The 21,492-nt window shown below is 36.7% G+C and overlaps 1 protein-coding gene across 7 annotated transcripts in view; it reads right to left on the bottom strand.

Moving 5' to 3' along the window:
• LOC150101398 (protein phosphatase 1 regulatory subunit 36) overlaps positions 1 to 21,492 on the bottom strand; it is a 237,822-nt gene that overhangs the window by 15,321 nt on the left and 201,009 nt on the right. For 6 of the 7 annotated variants that reach the window (XM_090400614.1, XM_090400618.1, XM_090400620.1 and 3 more), the window contains one exon: positions 11,629 to 11,748. The exons of the other annotated variant lie outside the window; for it this stretch is intronic. In XM_090400614.1, the coding sequence (XP_090256740.1) occupies positions 11,629 to 11,748 (120 nt within the window). The remainder of the gene's footprint in view (positions 1 to 11,628; positions 11,749 to 21,492) is intronic. 7 annotated transcript variants of the gene reach the window in all.

Below are 21,492 nucleotides of genomic sequence, written 5' to 3'. Positions count from 1 at the left end.
CAGTTCTATTCCTGTAAAAAGTCATTTAAAGTTGGAAATAGATTCATATTACTTTTTTCAACACCCATAGTTCAGTATTGTAACTTTTGTATTTATATATTTATAATTTATAAATATTTATAAATTAATATAATGATATTAATTTATAAATTAAAGATACCAAGAAATTATATACTGTACTTGATTTAATCCTTTATCCAAGTGTAAGCAAACAAAGTTTGCACCTGAAGTATTTTCAGGACTGGGGCAACTCGTGATAAAGGTGTTATTGACTTCACCTTACTTGCCTTAGTATCCCATAATGCAAAGCACATCTCCTTGCAGACATGTATAATGCTATGCATTATGGGAAAGGTCACTACTCAGAACCAGTTTCGACCTTTATTGAGGTCTCATCAATGGGAGGATTAAATCAAGTATATAATTTCTTGGTATCTTTAATTTATAGTATAACCAACTTTAAACAACTATCTATCTCTAACCAAAGGATTTTAATAATAAGGTGTGACACCATTTGGCAACTCATATAATGAAAATATGACTTCTGCATTACTTCAACCTTGGTATCACCTCTGGGTCTGGCTCCCACTGATGAGACCTCAATAAAGGTTGAAACCCATCTGGGTAATAATCCTTCTCATAATGCATAGCATTATACATGTCTGCAAGGAGATGTGCTTTGCATTATGGGATACTAAGGTAAGTGATGTGAAGTCATACTACCTTTACCACGAGTTGCCCCAGTCCTGAAAATACTTCAGGCGCAAACTTTGTTTGCTTACACTTGGATAAAGGATTAATATAATTTCTTGGTGTTGAAAGGTTGATAACCATCTGGGTAGTGACCCTTCTCATAATGCATAGCATTGTACATGTCTGCAAGGAGATGTGCTTTGCATTATGGGATACTAAGGCAAGTGATGTGAAGTCATACTACCTTTACCATGAGTTGCTCCAGTCCTGAAAATACTTCAGGCGCAAACTTTGTTTGCTTACACTTGGATAAAGGATTAATATAATTTCTTGGTATCTTTAATATATAGTATAACCAAATGGAAAAACTTTCAACAACTAGATATTAATCTAGTTGTTGAAATCTTTTATGCTGAAAATATTTACATTTTTTCCTTGAAAAGAGGGAGAGAGAGGGAAACATTGAATGATATTTCTCTCTACATACATTCAATTTTGCAAATATATCTGCCAGATAAGCAATTTGACTTAATCATGAAATGTTTCTAAAGCAATCTGCTAATAGAAATTTGTCATTGTGTAAGACTATGACAAGCTTTTCTTGTAATATAAATAATCTGACAATAACTCTGCCACATGATAGCCACTTAATTTTAGTATGTACTACCAGCAAAGATGTGTGTTGGCTGCCCAACATTTAATTTTGAATAATCTGGTTTTCATGGTCATGTTTACACAAAGTTAATAATTTTCACTGCTTCATCTAAAATACATTTTAGAGATGAAAGGATATTTCAGCAACCAATGCATGTCTATGAAGAACACAGTGACTACTCGTACATGTTTTACCAACATTTTTAATTCATGATACTGTCTCTTTCACAAGTCCTATCATTGACTTCACACCATTGCTACATACATTGACATATTTGTTCCAGCTTATTCCATGAGTCTTCATAAAATCATCGATATATTTAAATACTATTTCTCCTGTTATATTGGTTTGTAAATTTTCACAGTGTAACGTCTTCATCAATAGAATTATTGTAGTAATAACGAATGAAAACTAATAAAATTGATAGGTTTGCAACGTCTGTTGTTTCATTTAATTGTAAAGTGTACTCATCACATGACTGAAGTCTTGAAATAAGTTCCTGCTTGCTATTCTCAGCCATATCATGAATTCTGTGTGAAACTGTATTATTTGAGAAAGAAATTTTATCAATTTGTTGACAGAATTTCTCATCAAACATACAACATCTTTGATGCATAGTTTTATGAGAGTTTCAGAAATTGTATGCACTTCACCTGCAAGCACTATATGGTAGCTTACTTTGCAGGAAACCATTGTTGCCCTTTCATTATCCGATGTTTTCAACATAAAGTGTTAATTTTATGTTGAAAACGTCTTTATCAAGAGACTCAAGTTTTCTTTCAAAAAATTTGACATCTTTATTTTTATATTCTGAATGGTACATTTCAAAATGTCTGTGCAATTTAGCTGGTGCTAATGAACTATCTGATAATATCTTATTGCATAATATATATATATATATATATATTTGAAAAAATATAGATTTAATGACTATAAGACCGAGATAACATATAAAGATTTTAATGATAAATACTACTAGTTTCGGCATATAGCAGCCTTCTTCAGGTATTTATAAAGGAAAAGAATACTAATAAACATTGAATTATTTAACAAACTGGAAATTACAGGTACAAATTGCCTCACATAATCGATACATAAAAACGTTGTATTTTTTCAAGTTGTTCCAACTGGCATGCCATTGTTTGTTGCAATTGTGTGTGCAGGTTCATGTGAACGCCAATATTGAATAACTACAGCATGGCTATCTGGGATGTTATAACTTAAATTGTTGTTTAAGTGGACCGGGTTCAGTAGGATTTCCCTTGATTCTACGATTTTCCTTTCAAACTCATCATCACAGCGAAAGATATTTTCTGATCTATTCCAGCAGACAGAGTGGCTTCGTTGGTCATCATTAGGATTATTTGAAAAAAGAACATGACTGGATAACACAGTTGCATGAGATCTTTTGTAAGAGATGTCTCTCTTATGCTCTTCTATTCGTTGTTCAATAGATTTGTTAGTTTGACCAAAGTATGGGATATTGCAATCGCACCACAATTTATATACTCCAGGGTACTTAAGGTTGTGATGAGTAGGTTTTGGATGGCTGATTAGAGAACGGATTTTTGGAAGTGTGGTGAGGAAGGTCCTGATATTATATTTTTTAAGGACTTTAGCTATTTTCTTAGAGACTGTGCTAATGTATGGAATGGAGATGCTACCTTTAAAATTAATAGTCTCTGTTGTGCACTGCCTAGGAGGATTCAGAAGAAATTTCTTAATTGTTTTTTCAGAGTATCCATTTTGTTTAAAAATAAGAGTGAGGTGATTCATTTCTTTTTGTAGTTCATCTTGTTCATTTAAGAGAGAATGTGCTCTGTGTCCTAAGGTAGATATAATTCCAAGTTTTTGTGGTGGAAAATGATGAGAAAGATTATGCAGATATCTATTGGTATGCGTAGGTTTTCTGTACATAGACATTTTTAATCTTTCAGAGCATCGTGTAAGCATAACATCCAAGAAAGGTAAGGAGTAATTATTTTCTAGATCAGCAGTAAATTTTATATTAGGATGTTGGATGTTTAGATGACGAAGAAAATCTGTGAGAGATGTGTGCCCGTGATTCTAAATAATGAATATATCATCAACATATCTTTTCCAAACTTTTGGTTTAAATGAGAAGGAAGATATGGCTTTCTCTTCAAAATCTTCAAGGAAGATGTTAGCTAGCACTGGGGACAAAGGGTTGCCCATTGCCAGGCCTTGTTTTTGTTGGTAAATGGAGTCCTGATATCTGAAGTAACCAGAATGAATGCAATGCTTTAATAAATTGAACATTTTTTTGGATAATTTGTCCTGTAGTAATGTAAGTACCTCGTCCGTAGGAACGTTAGTAAATAAAGATATAATGTCAAAACTAGCTAGAATGTCATTTTCATCGATGGGAATATCTTTAATATGAGAAACAAAATCTGTGGTGTTTTTGATGAAAGACGAAGATTTATTGGAGAAACACTTGAGGTACTTTGCTAATATATATACTGAGAATTTCCAGTGGTTGTGAATCCGAGTCATAAATAACTCGAGTTGTACTTACGTTTTTTATTACTTAGCGATGTTTTAGTATTGACAAACAACACTTTCCTTTTCCTTGATTCATCTGCTACACAATTAATGCATGTACCCTGATCTGTATTTTTGTTAGTATCTGCTTTACCAGTCTCCCTGTCACTAGAAACATGTGAACTACTTGCTACACTTCATTTTTTTAAACTTCTTCTATCAACTAACGATCCATGATATTTTAATTTGGGATATACACAATCATAATATTATAAATTCATATAATGTCCACTTTATTTTTATATGAAAAGTACATAAGACATCACAAAATGATTGCATTGCAAAACACCATCAATCTATGACTGATACAACCATTTCTATGCTGCACCACACCTTGCTACAGATGATTTCATCAGGGAATATGACTCAACTAGTGGTGGGAAATATCAAATGCAAGTATTCAATTCATTCATCCACCCTTCACTCAATGGATTTCATTGAAATTTTAGAAACTTTATTTAAATGAATTTTTCGTACATATTTTAAACTATTAATTAGAGCTGAAAAACTAATTTTATCAAAATCTCAATTTCTCTAAATCAGCAGAACCCAAGGGTTCTGCTGATTTAGAGAAAGCAGTATTAAATTGTATACCTAAGGAGGGGTTAATCAGGTAGGAATTAAATGGATGAGTAATATAATTAAGCACAAGCTACAGAAGAAGAAAATGTTGTAAAGGGAGAAAGGTGACCAGCAAACTCACGAAAAGTATAAGGCTCAGGCAAAATCAGATTACGAGAAGAATCTAGCCGAGTAAGTCAAAGGAAATTCAAATTTCATTATGTGGCAAGTAAGAGGAAGAATGACTATGTAAGGAATATCTTTAATGAGTGCAGATAGTAGAGAGATAACAGAAAGAGAAGAAACTTTGGGCTATTGAGTGACTATTTTGCAAGGGTTTATAATCCAAGTAAAGATATTGTTATAGCAGAAGTGACAGGGGCTGATGTGAGAACAGAGGTTGGACTCAGAATCTGAATGCAAATACAGTTGTGGGACTGGATAAGATATCAACTCACATTTTAAGAGAATATGCCTTTGACCAAGCTGTTAAATTTAAGTCTCAGCTCTGGTATAGTTCCAAGGGAGTGGAAAGAGGCCAGAATGATTCTCTTGCATAAGGTTGGTTCTAAGGTCACAGTAACAAATTATAGACCAATCAGTATCTGAGGCATGGTGGTAAAAGTAGTAGAAAAATTGGTCAAAAAGAGAATTCATGAATGGGTGGGTGAAGATATGATATGGTATGAGGGGCAACATGGCTTTGAGAAGGGTAGATCATGATTTAGTAATTTCCTAACTTTTTATAATAGAGTAACAGCACAGTTGGATAAAGGAAATGGCTACACAATGATTTTGCTGGATTTTGCAAAGGAATGTGACAGAATACACACGGAACTCTGTTATGCAAATTAGAACAAATGGAATGGATATGACACTGGTTATGTGAATAAGAAGGTAAAGACTGGACAGATATCAAAAAGTGGTATATGGAGGGAAGAATCAAGGCGAAAACAGGTGACTAGCGGTGTGTCACAAGGAGCAGTGCTGGGATCACTACTGTTTAATTTGTACATAAATGATATAGGAAATAAATTGAAAGGAAATATTCAGTTGTTTACTGATGATGTGAAATTAGGTAGAGTAATAGTTAATCAAGGTGATGTGGAAAGCTTGCAGGACAATTTAAACAGGCTTTCAGTATGGGTAAAAGATAACAGGTCTCAGTTTAAAGTGAAGAAATGTAAAGTTATGTGTTTTGGGATAAATAAATTTCAAATTGTGCACCACATTGATGGAACTATACTCCAGAAAACTGATGAAGCTAGAGATTTAGGGGTGGTGGTAGACAGAGAGTTAAATTTTAGAGGACATACTGCTAAGGTTGATAAGCCAAGTAATCCTATGGTAGCCCATAGGATTACTTGGCTATTGAAGAACATATTAACAAGTAAAGATAAGGAAGTTGTTATTCCTCTTTATAAAGCCTTGATACATCCAGATCTGGATTATTGTGCTCAAGTTTGGTCTCCTGACTTTCTTGGGGATGAGGAAGTGGTGAAGAAGAGTCAGAGATGAGTGACCAGGGGGGGGTTGAGACAGCCTTCCTGTGCCCCCCACCAGTAGTGTTGCCTTGTGGTACATTGTTGGTGCTGCAGACAAAAGAAGCCCCAGAGATGAATCACAGGCAACATGAAGCTAATGTCTCAAACAAGGCGTCCAAAGGTTTCCAAGCCTCCTGGACTACTTACAATTTACGATGAATACAAAACATAAAAAGTTCCATGCCGGCTCGATCGTCGCCCAGAAAAACAAGGATCGTGTTGCTTGTTTAGGTGGAGGGCAAGCTTTGAAAAATATGTTAGTCCCCTAATCAACACTACCTCAAGATATGTTCCCTAAACATAGAAGGGATATCTAAATCCAAAGCCATCGGCAAAATAGCCAAAGATAAAGCAATTGATGTCTTGACTCTCCAGGAAACCCATGTGCCTGACACCGCCCTCAGTAGACTAAAGATCCCAGGACTCATTCTCGTGTCTTATAACTGCCACCTCAAGCATGGCCTAGCAACCTATATCCAGCCTGGTCTCAAGGATATAACCCAAATTGTTCCTAATACAGAATACTCCATAGGTATTAAAGTTCAAAATATCACCATCTATAATGTCTACAAACCTCCATTGCAATCCTGGCCTGATCAGATGGCCCGACCTCCTCCTCACCTTGCTATCTATGTTGGTGACTTCAATTCCCATCACACCATGTGGGGCTATTCCTCTAACAACCAGTATGGTAATAATCTAGCAAACTGGATGGATACATATAATTTATATTTTAATTATGATGCCAAGCAGGATGGCACTCTTTACTCAGCCAGATGGAACAGAACCTACACCCCAGATCTGTGCATAGTCACTAAAGACCACCCTCTTCCAACAATAGGAACCTTCCTTAACAGATTTCTTAATAGTCAACATCGTCCTACATTAATAGAGATAGGAACATCGATCCCAGTCATCAGCGGAACACCAATCGTTAGATGGAATCTGCAGGTCCAACTGGTCTGCATTTCAGAAACAAATCAAGCAAACCATTAGAGCAATTCCACTCACTCCTAATTGCTATCCTAGATTTGTTAAAATGCTCAAATCTGCAGCAAAAGCCTCTATCCCTGGATACAGAAAACAATATATCCCATGTTGGAGTAGAGAAAGTGAGGAACTCCTAGCCAAATATGAGGAAACTGAAGATCCAGCTATTGCTAAGGAGCTCATATCAACCCTGGATAAAAACAGAAAGGAAAGATGGATCTCAACCATCAATGAACTCGATTTCATCGCATCTAGTTGGAGAAGCTGGTGACTTTTAAGAAAATTAGGTGGAGCAGAGCCAACGACACACAAAACAAAAGAGATTACTCCTGATCAAATGGCTAACCATTTATTGAAAACCTCCAAGATTCATCCCAGCTCTACCAGGAAAATTGCTGTACAAGCTTCCATCAGACAAATCCTTAAGAAGGAAGCTTCCTGAACTCGACCCAATATCTCGGGAAGAGGTACAAATAGCCTTAAAACTTAACCAAGAATGGCAAAGCTGCAGGAGTGGATGGTATACTCCCTGAATTCCTAAAACATCTTGGTCAACATGGCCAAACATGGCTGGCTGTCCTTTTCTCAGAAATCATCATGTCTGGTAAATTACCAAAGCTGTGGTGGGAAGCCAAAATACTTGCCGTACCCAAACCAGGGAAAGATCCAAATGAAGTGAAAAACCGATGACCTATCTCCTTACTTTTCACAACCTTTAAGCTCTTTGAAAGAATTCTCCTAAAAGAGCAACTTCTTCCTGGCTTTAGGCCAGGAAGAAGTTACTGTGACCAGGTCCTGGCCCTGACAACTCAAATTGAAGCAGGCTTCCAGAAGAAACTTAAATCTGAAGCCACTTTCCTTGACCTAACATCTGCTTATGACACTGTCTAGATCAGGGGCCTCCTCCTGAAACTAGGAAATATTATAAAGTGTAAAAAAACTCTACAACTTTTTGAATCTATTCTCTCCAACAGAAAGATCTGGGTCCATATTGGCGGAAAAAAGAGCAGGCCCAGATTCCTTCACAATGGTCTTCCTCTGTGTTATCCCCTATACTTTTTAACATCTATGTGTATGATCTACCTCATACCAGATCAAGCAAGTATATGTATGCCAATGACCTAGCGATCTTACATCAATCCACCTCCTTTACCAACCTAGAATCAACCTTGAATACAGACCTGAACACCCTGGAAGAGTACTTCAAGCAATGGTACTTGAAGCAAAATCCAACGAAAACAGTGTCCTCAGTATTTCACCTGTACAATGCAGAGGCAAATCGAACAACTTAACCTTTCCTTCTGTGGAAAAATGGTAGAACATGAGCCTCACCCAAAATACCTTGGAGTGAGCCTGGACAGAAGCCTAACCTATAAAAGGCACATCATCAACCTCTCCAATAAAATTAAAACCAGAAATAACATAATTTCAAGGCTTGCTGGAACAACCTGGGGTTGTGGTGCAGAAGTCCTAAGGTCATCGACACTAGCTCTCGCATTCTCTGCAGCAGAATATTGTGCCCCTGTCTGAGAAAGAAGTACCCACACACACACACACTAACATTATAGACCCCTAGCTGAACTCTACCATATGCACAATTAGTAGGACAGTGAGAAGCACCCATCTCTCCTGGCTGCCTGTTTTAACTAACATTGCTCCACCACACATACGAAGAAGACAAGCCTTGATTAAGGAATTTAATAAAGCAATGAGCAACCCACTCCTACCCCTACACCAGATTCTCATAAACCCAACTAGTCTTCGCTTCAAATCTAGAAAGCCTCTCTGGTCCATGGACGAACTCTCTTCTGCCATCAATATCTGACATATGGAGAGAATACTGGTCCAACAATCTTCCAACAAACGGCTTCCTGGTAGCAGATCCCTGTGCTCCGTAGCCTGGTTTTGATCTTCCTAGGAAGATTTGGTCATCCATAAACAGGATCAGAACTAGTCAAGGTAGATGTGGCTATCTTCTACATAAATGGGGGCTGTCAGATCACCCTTATTGTGATTGTTCTCCTGTGGCTCAGACGATTACTCATATTGTGTACGACTGCCCAAGGCAGCAATTTCACGGTGGTGGCCTCATCCATCATCTTGTTTCACAAGATGACGGATGAGGTCTTGAATTGGCTTTCCAGCCTGGACCTTGACCTGTAGTTGGTATGATGGTGGCGGTAGTTATGGAGGAAACAAGGTCACGGTCACGTCTCACCACGAAGACGTTATTCTCGTAGTTACTCTCATAGTCCTCGTCATAGTATCAACAGAACTCCTCCTCAAGATGATGATACAGTGTGAAATGGGCCTCCTCTAATGGATCAAGTTTTCTCACACAAGACACAACTGCTCTCTACTTTAACCTCGGATACAGCTACTTTTATGTTGTGAAGTGTTGTGAGAACATACAGCCTTGTCATACTTGGTGCAGCAGGACAATAATTGTCCCTGGCTTAATTATGACACGTTACTTTCGCTTTATAATTTAAAAAAAAAAAGGAAAGACTTAGAAAACAGGTTGTGCCTTTTATGTAATGAATTTTTATATGTTAAGATTTTCATCATTTGGTTTCTGGAAATTGTGATTGTACTTTTCACTTACCAGTTTTCATGTAGCCATAAGCATAAATAAATAAATAGGATTGATGCAGGGGAAATGTTTCTACACTTGGCTAGAGGGGCCAGAACAAAATGTCATCCCTGGAAGTTGAATAAAGGTGTGGTTAGTAGGGGTGTGAGGACTAGATTTTTCTTGGAGTGGTGAATGAGTGGAATGGGTTGCCAGAGTCAGTTGTGAGTGCTTTGTCTGTTAATTGTGTGGATAGTTTGGGTTTCCCGTGATGAGTCTTTGGACTCCATGGAGGTGCCTGTACCATAATAATAATAAGATTACATACAATCTCAATAAGAAAAGAAGAACACAAATGATCCATAAATTCCTGAGTTATGGAAAATTGGATCTTTCTGATTATGCACTTCAAAACAGAACTGACTTAAAAAGCACTAAATCCATACACCACATCAAAACTTGCTAGAAAGGAAAATTCAAATATATCTGGGAGATGCTTATCCATTATCTGAACAAGAATGATATCTTGAAGTCCCAAGGACTTGAAAAGTCCATCTGCAACATTTAACATCTAGTTAAAGGGCAACAAAAGATCTTTTTTCCTCTTTTCTTCTTCTCTCATCAGAGGTCAGGACACAGACCAAAGCAGTAATGGTAAATCTGATTGTAATGCATCTTTAAATAGCTTGTGTCCCAGTATATATACACTATCTACCAATAACTGTGCGGACACTTTAGCAATTTAAAATTGATACTAGCAGGCAAACCGTAATATCAGGTATGTCCACCTTTGGGTTTGATCACCTCCTGCACCCTTTGAGGGAGGCTTTCCACCAATGTGCGACAGACATCAGGTGGAATTTGTCTCCATTCCTCCATCGAAGCAGCACTGAGTTCAGCAACAGATCGAGGATGTGCTACTCTGGACCTCAACTGCCACTTTAATTCGTCCAACAGGTGTTCGATGGGATTGAGGTCAGGACTCGGCACAGGCTAGAGCAATCATTTAATGCCTATTTCTTCATACCATTCCATAACAGCTGCAGCTTTGTGGCATGGGGCATTGTCATCTTGATAGTAACACAGGTCTGTTACACTAAACAGTATAAGCAGTACCTGATTATTCAGAATATCAAGGTACTGAGCTGCCTTCTTGGACAAAAGAAAATGACCAGTGGTCCCACTCCAAACCAGCTGAATGCACCCCACACCATTACTTCTCCACAACCAAAGATTACTGTGGGTACAACACACTGTGGCAACAAGTATTCAACCAGGCTGCCATCACACTCACACCTTGCCATTATAATGGAAACAGATGAACCTTGATTCATCGCTCCAGAGTATCGTTTTCCACTGGTGAATTGTCCAGTTCTCATGTTTTTTGCACCAGGCTTGATGAGCTGGCTTGTTCATTGTCGTGATGTTTGGCTTGTATGCTATTAACAAGTAAAGTCATTTACGTCATTCAGTCATTTTTGACAGCCGTCCCAGGTGTTTTCCTGTACTAGTGTTGCCAGAACATCTCCATTTGTTGTTCATGTCACCGCCCATTGATTTTGGATGCTCCAGTTGAGTGGCAATGGCACGTATGGACATGCCACCAATGAGACAGCCCATGATAACACCTCTCTTGAAGTCACTGAGTTCACATCGTGTTGCCATACCATCTGTATTCAACTGCTACAAAGAAATACTGCTTCCTACTATCTGTACACCAGTTTTTATGTTATTAACAAACCTAGAATGTTCCATAACTTCAAATAACAAGGGTGTCTGGACAATTATAGGTAGATAGTGTGTGTGTGTGTGTGTGTGTGTGTTGATGATGACCGTAATATAAACAACAAAACACAAAGCATTATTTTTGTATCTTATTAAAGTAAAATAAGTGCTCCAACACACAGGAGTTTGTTTCCGTAACTTCACATAATGAATGCAGCAACGAAAAATAGAAAAACTGAATTAAGCATCAGTCAAGTTGTAAAAGATTTACTAGTAATAGGTTAGAGATATTATTTAACTTATTGCATGCTGACTGAACTCACCATTTTAATTGGTTTTCTAATACTGCTCCCAAGTCAAACATATTCTGTTGTAAGATACTTGATTTTATTGGCACATCTTCAAACTTACGTTCACTTTCCTCTACCAACTGCTTTGGCATTCTGAAACAATGACTTTTCAATGTAATGTTTTCAGGAAAGAAAGAAAATACAGTTTATAGCAAGAATATTTTCTCTCCAACGCAATAACTTGATTAAACAACACACAGGAACACAGAAATAGTTTTGTAATCTTCATATATAAATTCCATTATTAAAGGAGGTGGTAAATGACACGCACCAGGAGGAAGGATGAGCAAGAGAACTAGTTTTAGTTGTGGGAACAAATGGTTTTGTTTAACACAAAGAGAATGTATGAAAATGTATATCAGGCAGTTATTTGAGTGAAAGATAACAGTGTGGTAGGAAAGGCTGTCAGTGTTTTTCCAAGGTAGGACAATGATGAGTTGAAATAGGGAGCAAGAATCATGAATGATACATTAGTAGAGATGTGTGAGGAAAAGGGAACACAGTTTGTAAATATTTGAGATGCATCTGAGGGAAAGACAGATTTGTACAAAACTGATGGACTGCATTTAAATGGATTTGGTGTGGAAACTGAAGTGCTTGTTAACAGAACTAGTAATGTGCGAGCTGATGAGAGAACAAATATGCAAGATGGACAGGGAGACACAGCATAAGGAGAGTAGATGTTGGAAGCAGTAGTGAATATGTGTATAGGGAAGGTGAGTATAGGAATGGGATGTCTGAGATGTAAGGGGGAAGAATAGTTGAGTTGGAAGAAATTGTGATAAAGGTGACTGGGCATGGGCAGGTATGGGAAAATGGTTACAGACCTAAAAGAGAACTGCTGCATTTATTTGCAAATGACAGGTACATTAGAAATAATGGAGATGAAACTGTTTTACTGAATGAGATTATCTGCTCAAAAATTGTTGGAATAAGAAACGTACTTGGATGAGAATGATATATTGAAAGGAACAGAAATGGAAGGGTATGATGTTTTTTATGAGGACAGAAAGGAGGAAGTGCTGCTGATGATAGCAGGGGAATTATGTTCAGGTAAGGTGGAGATGCAAGATGGAAAAAGAGGCAATGGTTCTGAGGCAGAATGCTGTGAGAAAGTTGATAGCAAGAGATATTTCATTGGATATTGCTAAAGGCCAAGGAATATGGAGGGTAAAGAAATGTATAAGCAACTTAGGTTAGTGAACAAGGTAAGGGTAATCATTATGGGTGATTTTAATTATGGCTATACACATTGAAATGATGAGATGCATATGGGAATAAGGAAAATGAATTTCTTGAGTCCTTGAGAAAGAACTATCTTTGGCAGTATGTAAAGGAGGGCATGCGAGGATTGAGAGTCTTCTATCTGATCATTTCATCAGAGGATGTGATTGTGCATGGGATGTCAAATTTCCCTGCAGATGAGAGTTGATCATAAAGTAATAACCTGGGTGGTGGTCAGCCATGTGAAGACTACCGTGAAAAAAAGGATACATGTGGAACTACAAGGCTAGTGATTATGAGAAGCTTGGGAAACTGATTGGAGATATAATACAGAATGGAGAGTTGAGCAGTAATCAGATAAATGATGCTTGGGCGCTGACCTAATACTTAACAGCATCAATATGTCTCTTCACTTCATCCAAGTGGATGCGTGAAGAGACCAAGCATGAAATCTGGAAGAGAAAAAGGTGCTGTGCAAACAGCAAAACATTCAGAGTCATGGTACTCACAAAAGACTCTGGAAAATCTATTCCACTCATTCACCAATCTCGAAGCAAAAAATCTAGTTATAACACCTTTGCTATTTACAGTCTTGCTCAGTTTCTGAGGATGGTCCCTAGGTCCCCCACCACCAGAGGTTGTTCTGAAAAATTTCCTTTGTATTATTCTTGTAAAAACTCTTCATTAATTTGTATGTCTCAATAACATCACCCCTTTTTCCATCTCTCAATCAATTCCTGTAACTAAAAAATCTTCATCTGTTCTTGTAAGGTTAATTTCATAAACCTGCTACAATCTCAGTCAGTCACTCACCCCCTGGATCCTCTCCACCTCAATCTCTCATTGCCAAGAAACCCATGTGACCAGATCAGCACACAGTAGTTAAGATGGGATCTTATCAAGGCTCAATAAAAAGGACTAATAACCTGATTGCCTCTGCTCATCAAAGTATTCTTCAGAAACCAAGTAATCTGAAGAGTGGCTTTAGCCACTTCTGCTATCTGCCCTCTAAACTTGAACTCCCTATCCACTAACATTTCCAAGTCTCTGGCTTCATCAATTTCCTCAAGTACAGTTCCACCAATGTGGTATATACAGATGATAATCTTTTCACCCCAAAATGCATAACCTTACACTTTGCCACATTAAACTGATATCCGTTCTCCTTCACCCAGACTGCCAGTCTATCCAAATCATCCTACAAAATTTTAACATCATCTATATTAACTATTGCTATACCCAATTTTGCAACATCAGCAAACAACTGAACAGTTTCTCTCTCAGATCCTTTCTATATCATTAATGTACAAATTAAATAGTAGCAGCCCAAGAACAGAGCCCTGTGGCACACCACTAGTCACAGGCCTTCTACTGGACTCTACTCCTGAATCAACTACTCTGTTATTTCTCCATCAGCCACCCTCTTATCCACTTCACCAACTTAATATTCATACAAGTGTCTGAAGTTTACTGATTAGAATTCCATGTGGTATCCTGTCAAAGGCTTTTGCAAAATTTAGCAGTATCACTGTAAACCCGTTAACTTGGATTAACCCGTTAATCCAACTCAGCTGTCACTGTATTATAAAATGTGAACAAGTTACTGAAGCATGACCTACCCTTCACAAAACTATGTTGTCCGCCCCATACAGTATCTCATGCCTGTCTATCTATTCCTGTATTTTGCTCTTGATAAACTTCTCCAGTACCTTAACAACTACTGGTATGCTGATTAGTCAGTAATTTGTTACATCAGTCTTGGAGCCTCTTTTATGTAATGGAACTATTCTCCCATTTTTCCACCCCTGTTGGACTAATCCACAGCCGAAACTTAGATTAAACAAAATGATCAAAGGTACTGCCAATTTCCTAATACCCTCTCGTAAAACTTAAGCCAGTATACCATCAATTCAAACAACTAGCTGTATTCATATCAAAGTGGTGTAATATGCTATGCACTTGCATTTCATTTATCTCGGTTCCCATATAAGTCTTTGCCTCTCTTGTTACTGCAATATCTTCACCTGGATGATATACTCTTGCAAAGTGTTCAGTTAATAATTCTACTAGTTTGAATTATTCAGTTACCTTCCTACCATCAGCATTCAGGGCAATCATTCTGCCATAAACATTCTTCCTTTTATTTGCAATATATTAAAAGAACTGTTTGGGATTATATTTGCTGGTAATTTCCTTTAATAAACTGATTTTGTCTTTCTTACTATACTGGTTATCCTTCTGGTGTGTACCTTGTACTTTCTCCTTGAATTCGCTCCACTTTTTTTTTTTTTTAATATATATAGCTCCAGCTTAATGATGATATTCACCCATTTAACTTGATTTACGCTTCTGACTCTAGCTATGAAGTCTGCCATAGCTAGAGTTTTCTTCATTACTTCTCTCAAACACCCCTTTATTACTTTCCATGCACTATCAACATCCAGCCCTTGCAGTTTCACATACTATGGCAATAATCCAAACAATCTCCTCAATCTGCCATACTTACAAGCCTAATTTCATATATATACCCCCACCTCTTAACTGAAAATTCCACACATTTAACTACCTCCTTGGTTATGACTATATGATCACTCTCACCAATTGATGGCAACATGGTCAATGCAAAAATGTTGTGTAATTTTTTTTTTTTATGTTCGTTTTTTACGAGTTATATGGTTGGTAAGAAATTTAATAAATGAAAAAAATATTTTGTTATGTGATTTGTTATTCAGTACTGTAATTATATGTTAGTATTATTGGAGCTGCCATGTGGTTAAGCAGTAGCTATATATAAAATAATTTACTTATGGTTATAAGTAAACTTACTTACCATACATTGTAATCCTTATGGAATAACACAGGATGTAGAATGTATATTATAAATTATGTAGTATTCGCATGTTACTATCACTGTGATAATGGCAGTCATGTGTGAAGTTTTGCTTTGGATCTCAGGAATGGATATGCACACTGGTTGTTAATTTTTTAGCATAAGAGCTGTCATCATTTAGTAAGAGAAGAGAAAAATGAGTAGGCAACTCTCCCTGCTTGCATTCAGTAAGAGGAAGGCAGGAAGGAAAAGAAGAGGCTAGCAGGAGGGCATTGCTGGAGAAGTTTAAATGTACTATGCAGTTAAGTTCTAAAATATTGGAAATAAAGTTTTTCTTACATTTAGAATTACTCTCCAAGGATAAGGAACTGCAGGGATAATAACTGAAGTACATTATATGAAGATATTTAATGCTGAATTAAAGACAAGTGATATATATATATATATATATATATATATATATATATATATATATATTCCCAGAAGTAATTTGGAACCTGTGGGGAAAGTTCTAGAATTAGAATTGCATTTGGAACTGTTCAATATATTCCAGTTGTTTGTGAAACTTTTTCTTCATGCATAATTTGGATAGTCAAAATTTAGATGCATTAAAGGAAGTTTCTATATGGCCAAATGAGATTACATATGTTTAACTGAATGCCATTTTCAGTATGTGTTTGTAGAAAGATTTTGTTTTGTCTTGAAATATTTAATACAATATGAGAGAAATTTGTTGAGCTCATTTATGTGAAAAACATGGTCATTTAATAATAATAATTATTATTATTACCCAAGACCACATGGAGTCAAAGACTCATCTAGGAGGTCCTTTTATCATACACACAGCTCATCATACCATGCTTTAAACACACTCTCAGGCAAGGCATTCCAATCAATCACAACTCTGCATGAAAAAAACCTGCTTCTCACTCTCTTACTCACATCCTCTTTATACAGTCTCCAGGGATGACCTCTGGTTCTCCCCTGATCTCCCACTACTTTCTGTAGAACCTCTCCAGCACTGATCCTATAACAACCCCTTACTAACTTGTAAGTCTCTATCATATCCCCCCCTCTTCCTCCTGTCCATCAGACTCTGCAAATTGCATCTTCTCAATCTTTCCTCATCAAAGTCTTACAATGGAACAAGAATCTTCTCCCTACTTCTACACGTCAGTGTCCTCCGCATCATTCCCAGAAGCCTTTGTGTTGTCTTCACAATTTTGGCTATGTGTCCCCTAAATTTCAAATCCTTATCCTATCACCCCCATATCTCTTATTTCCTCTACCTCCAACAATATATCCTCAACAAGCATAAATTCTGCATCCCATCTTTGTTTCCCAAATTTTAAAACCTTACATTTTGCAACATTGAACTCACATCCCCATTCCCGTGCCCAATCACTCAATTTATTCAAGTCTTCTTGTAAGGCCACAACATCTTCTCTACTCTTCATGGTTCATCCCAGCATTGCAGATGATGCAATGCTGGGATGAACCATGAAGACACAATTTTATTATAGTTATTTCTTATAGTTAATATCTGTTGCACATAAATATATGTTTAAAGTAAATAATTTAAAATTTTTAAATTGAGCTTCATTGTTTTGAACACAACATATTAATCTTGAAGTCATGCACAATCATGAATACAAATCTTAAACAGTTTAACCAACAAAGAAAATAAAAATTAAATATATTGTTATTTTACTCCACAATTGTCTTTAAATATAGGTTAGACAAAGATGTAGAATAACATAAGTGGAGTAGAGCAAGCTCACACACTTATTAAAGTATAGCAATAACATACATTAATATTAACAAATGGCACAGGTGAAAAGAGGGTGTGACAATGTGAAGACTTTAACCGTTAGTAATCATATTGGTTATAGACAAATTCTCAGATGCAATTACTAGATATAACACTTTCAAACCCCCTAGTATAATTCCATCACATGCTGTCGCAGGTAATTATTCCTTCGTAACTGCATAAATTCCATTTCCTTCCTCCCATGTGTCCTCTCCTCCTTCCAATCTATGTTCCCATAGTTGAAATCCCCCTAATAATAATTACCTGCCCTCCACTTATTGAGCTTATTTGCCTATCCCGATCATCCTTTCCATCCTCTAATCTATAGAAGCATCCAACTGTATATTTTGTTCTGCTGGCCTCTATCTCACACCAGATAGCATCATATGTGCTATTTTCATTGGCCTGCAGTTGAACTTCTACTTTCTTTGGTTGCAATTCATTAGCTATAATCAATAACACTACTCCCTCCATTCATTTCTTTCTACCTCCCTGAACACACTGTACCCTTCCCATTGTCCCACTAACTACATTATCTTTTGCCAGGTCAGCCATGTCTCACTAATGCCAATAATCTTTGGCCAAAATGAACTAACTAATGCCAAAAACTTTTCCCCACCCCCTTTGTTCTGCATGTTCCTGGCATTAGTGTACATAAATTGCAAAAGCCACTTAGGCCCACCACTATCCTGATGCTTTATACTAACTATATATAACTATAACTAGTTATAGTATTTAAGTACTATAGCAAGGTGAGGAATGCATTGGACAAGAGTGATGTATACAGTAGGATACTTAGATTTTGCAAAGGCTTTTGATATACTGCTACAGAACAAGTTGGTAACTAAATTGAAACAGTTGAGATAGGTAACAGGCAGTCAGGTATCAGCAAGCTACATATGTGGGGAGAGGGATGCAGTATCCTGAAAGAGGAACAAACACCACTAGAGGTGTAATGAAAGGGGCTTGTTTCGGGTCCACTGTTGTTTATCTTATACATCATAATATTGGGGCAGATTTAACTAGATGATATGCAACTGTTTGCAGATGAAGCAAAACTGGGGAACTGAATAGAATGCATTAGTCGGCAAGTGAATGGAACTGTCACTTTGGTGTTGCCAAAGAGCAAGGTTCTGAAATTTGGTGGGCAATTATGGAATGCAAAGTATAAATTTGGTGAGGACCACATCATTGTATGTTGTGAAGTCATCATATCAGATTATGGAAATGATGCAGAGGACCCCATTTTGACTTCTATCCACTGAGCTTTGTTGTTTACAAGCACTTGAACTGTTATATACAGAAATAAAGAGATTATGGTTCCAATGAATAAGGCTTTCACCAGGCCTCCTATGGATTACTATGCACAAATTTGGTCACCTGGTATTCATGGTGATGAGAATACCTTTACTGGATTAATGTGGATAAGTATAAGATAGCAAGGATAAATCAGGCAGATGAATGGATGAACAACATTATTAACACTTCAGCTGCAAATCCCATTATTTCCACAAGTAGCTTGAATGTCTAATCTTGCACATTCCATGATTTCCAAGGAATAGCATCTATTTTGCTTCTTGTTACTGAGGATCCTACTTTTTCACAACACTTACAAACATTAGATATATTACTTCTTTCACCTATTTCTAGTTTTTGTCAATAAAGGGCAGTTGTGATTACCTTCAGTGACTGGGATGAAGTTGTGGTTTTGTGCACGATCTCTACCTCACGCGAGCGTTTTATGTTACAAGTTGAGACTGATTTTCCCTTTCAATCGTTTCTGACCATAGTTGACTTTGTTAGATATAGCTGGGACGTATTCATGACTGCAATCCATGTGTGTGTGTGTATTCATGGGGCCAGTTTGCCTGTTCTGGATGACAAAAAACCCAACTTTCTGGGTGAAAAAAATCCTTACCTCCATATGAGACTGGCTAAGTCACCTTTAGTCGAAAGAGACCAAATAAAGGTTCCTCATGTGACTGACTAGAATCAAACCCAGGTCTTTCCAACCAAAGTTGAGATACCCTCTAAAAATACTTAAGTGTTTTTGATAGACATTGCTGATATTATTTTTATTATTGGAGGAACAGTTGAAATGGTGAGTTATTTGTGTAGTTCATATCTTGAAATATTTCAAGATTTTCAGATCATTTAGAAAATGTTTGCAGGCTCTTGATTCTTTTTCTTTTTCTATACAGTTATACCCCGAAGTTACGCAGTAGGTGGGACCAACAAAAAGCGCGTAAGTCGAATTCGCGTAACTCAGGTATAATTTTGCATACAAACATAAAAATTATTAGTTAATTGGGAGCAAAAGTTTACAAAAGCATCTATATTTTTTAAGAAATATAATCATAATTATAGTTTTTCATACATAAAAAAAAGAAAGTTATTTCGATGTCAATGGTTTCATAAAATCTAATAGATTCGTCTGATGGCATAATGTCTCTTTTTCTTGTCATGCAAAATTTCTTCATAGCAAGCTAATGATTTTGTTATTCCTTACCTTGTGGCTACAATTCGTTCCTCGTTAGAATCTTTGTCCTCCAAAATCGGTAAACCTTTCTTTTATGATTGTTCTTACTGTGGATTCCTGTAGATCAAACTTCTTTGCTAGCTCACAAATTTTCATTCCGCCTTCAAAATCCTTAATAATGTTGAGTTTTGTTTCCAAAGTCAATGTTTTTCTCTTCTTGCTAGCTGTAGAAGAATCGGACTTGCTTCCTTTGGAACACATTATTATTTTTTATGTGATAAAATTTTTATCAAGAGCATAACATTAAACAATCACAAGGTATGTAGACTATAAAAATGGTGTATGAATGGAGACCACGCGAAACACGTCAGTGCTTGTTCACAGCATGTGCAACACTGGCGAATGCGGCCAGCACCAGAAAGATACGACTAGTGGTGCGACATGAAGCAGGATGGGAATACGTACATGTATGAACCGCATAACTCCAGATTCGCGTAAGTCGGGGTATGACTGCATTTTTATGTTTGTTTTTTATATTCTTATATTTTATATCTGTTAGATTGCACCAATTTATATAACAGAATCTGATTCTGATGAAGAATACATACCAAGAATTAACTTACGTGACACAGAGTCACCTGGCTTGGAAAATGTTCAATGCCAAGAAGAGGGCCTCTTTAGTATTGAAAATGTTTTGCTTTGTGAAACAGAAAGTGGTTATATTTGTGATTTTCTTTTGTATATCAGAAAAGGAACAGTACACAATAAAAAAAAAAAAAAGCATGATGCTTTACCAATTAGTACTAAAAGTGTTTTTCACCTGATGGACCATTTTTTGGGTAAAGGTTACTGTGTCACAGTGGATAATTGGCATATGTCACCAAATCTTGCAGACTTACTCGTAAAAGAGAAGATGGATATTTTTGGTATACAGTGATAATAGAAAGGGTCTCCCAGAGGAACTTAGAAAAGATAAGCTGAAAAAGGACAAAGTATTAAATATTGTATTGTTAAAAATGCTTCAATAAAAATATTTCCCAATTTTATCAAAATCTGCTGAAAAAAATACATTTTTTTGTACCACACAGATCAAAAAATTACTTGGCTGGAGGGCTAAGCAGAAGATGCAAATAAAATAAATGAAATTCTGCAGAAAGAATAACGAAAAATGATAATCAGCAAGCTCATGAGAGGTGCAAAACACAAGCAGAAGGATGACCTAACATGGTAAGGAAGACAAATGAAATTATGAAAGAAAATTAGCAGATTAAAAGGAAATCCCGCAGAGCTCCTCTGTCAGGTGACAAGTAAAGGAAAAATGATTATGAAAGGATAACTTTAATGAATGCAGAGAGTAGAGAGGTGAACATATGCAGAAGGTAAAAACTGATTACTTTGAGAAGGTGTATTATGCAGGGAGAGATAAAACAGTCACTGTTGTAACAGGAATTGATGTGAGAATAAAGGTAGATGAAAGGGAAGTGTTTAGAATAT

This window comes from Typopeltis vanoorti, chromosome 11 (genome assembly GCF_054136105.1).
Source record: "Typopeltis vanoorti isolate ZY-2024b chromosome 11, IOZ_Tvanoo_1.0, whole genome shotgun sequence".
Lineage (NCBI taxonomy): Eukaryota > Metazoa > Arthropoda > Arachnida > Uropygi > Thelyphonidae > Typopeltis > Typopeltis vanoorti.
Note: the sequence above shows the minus strand (reverse complement) of the source record. Positions and strands in the feature narration are given on the sequence as shown.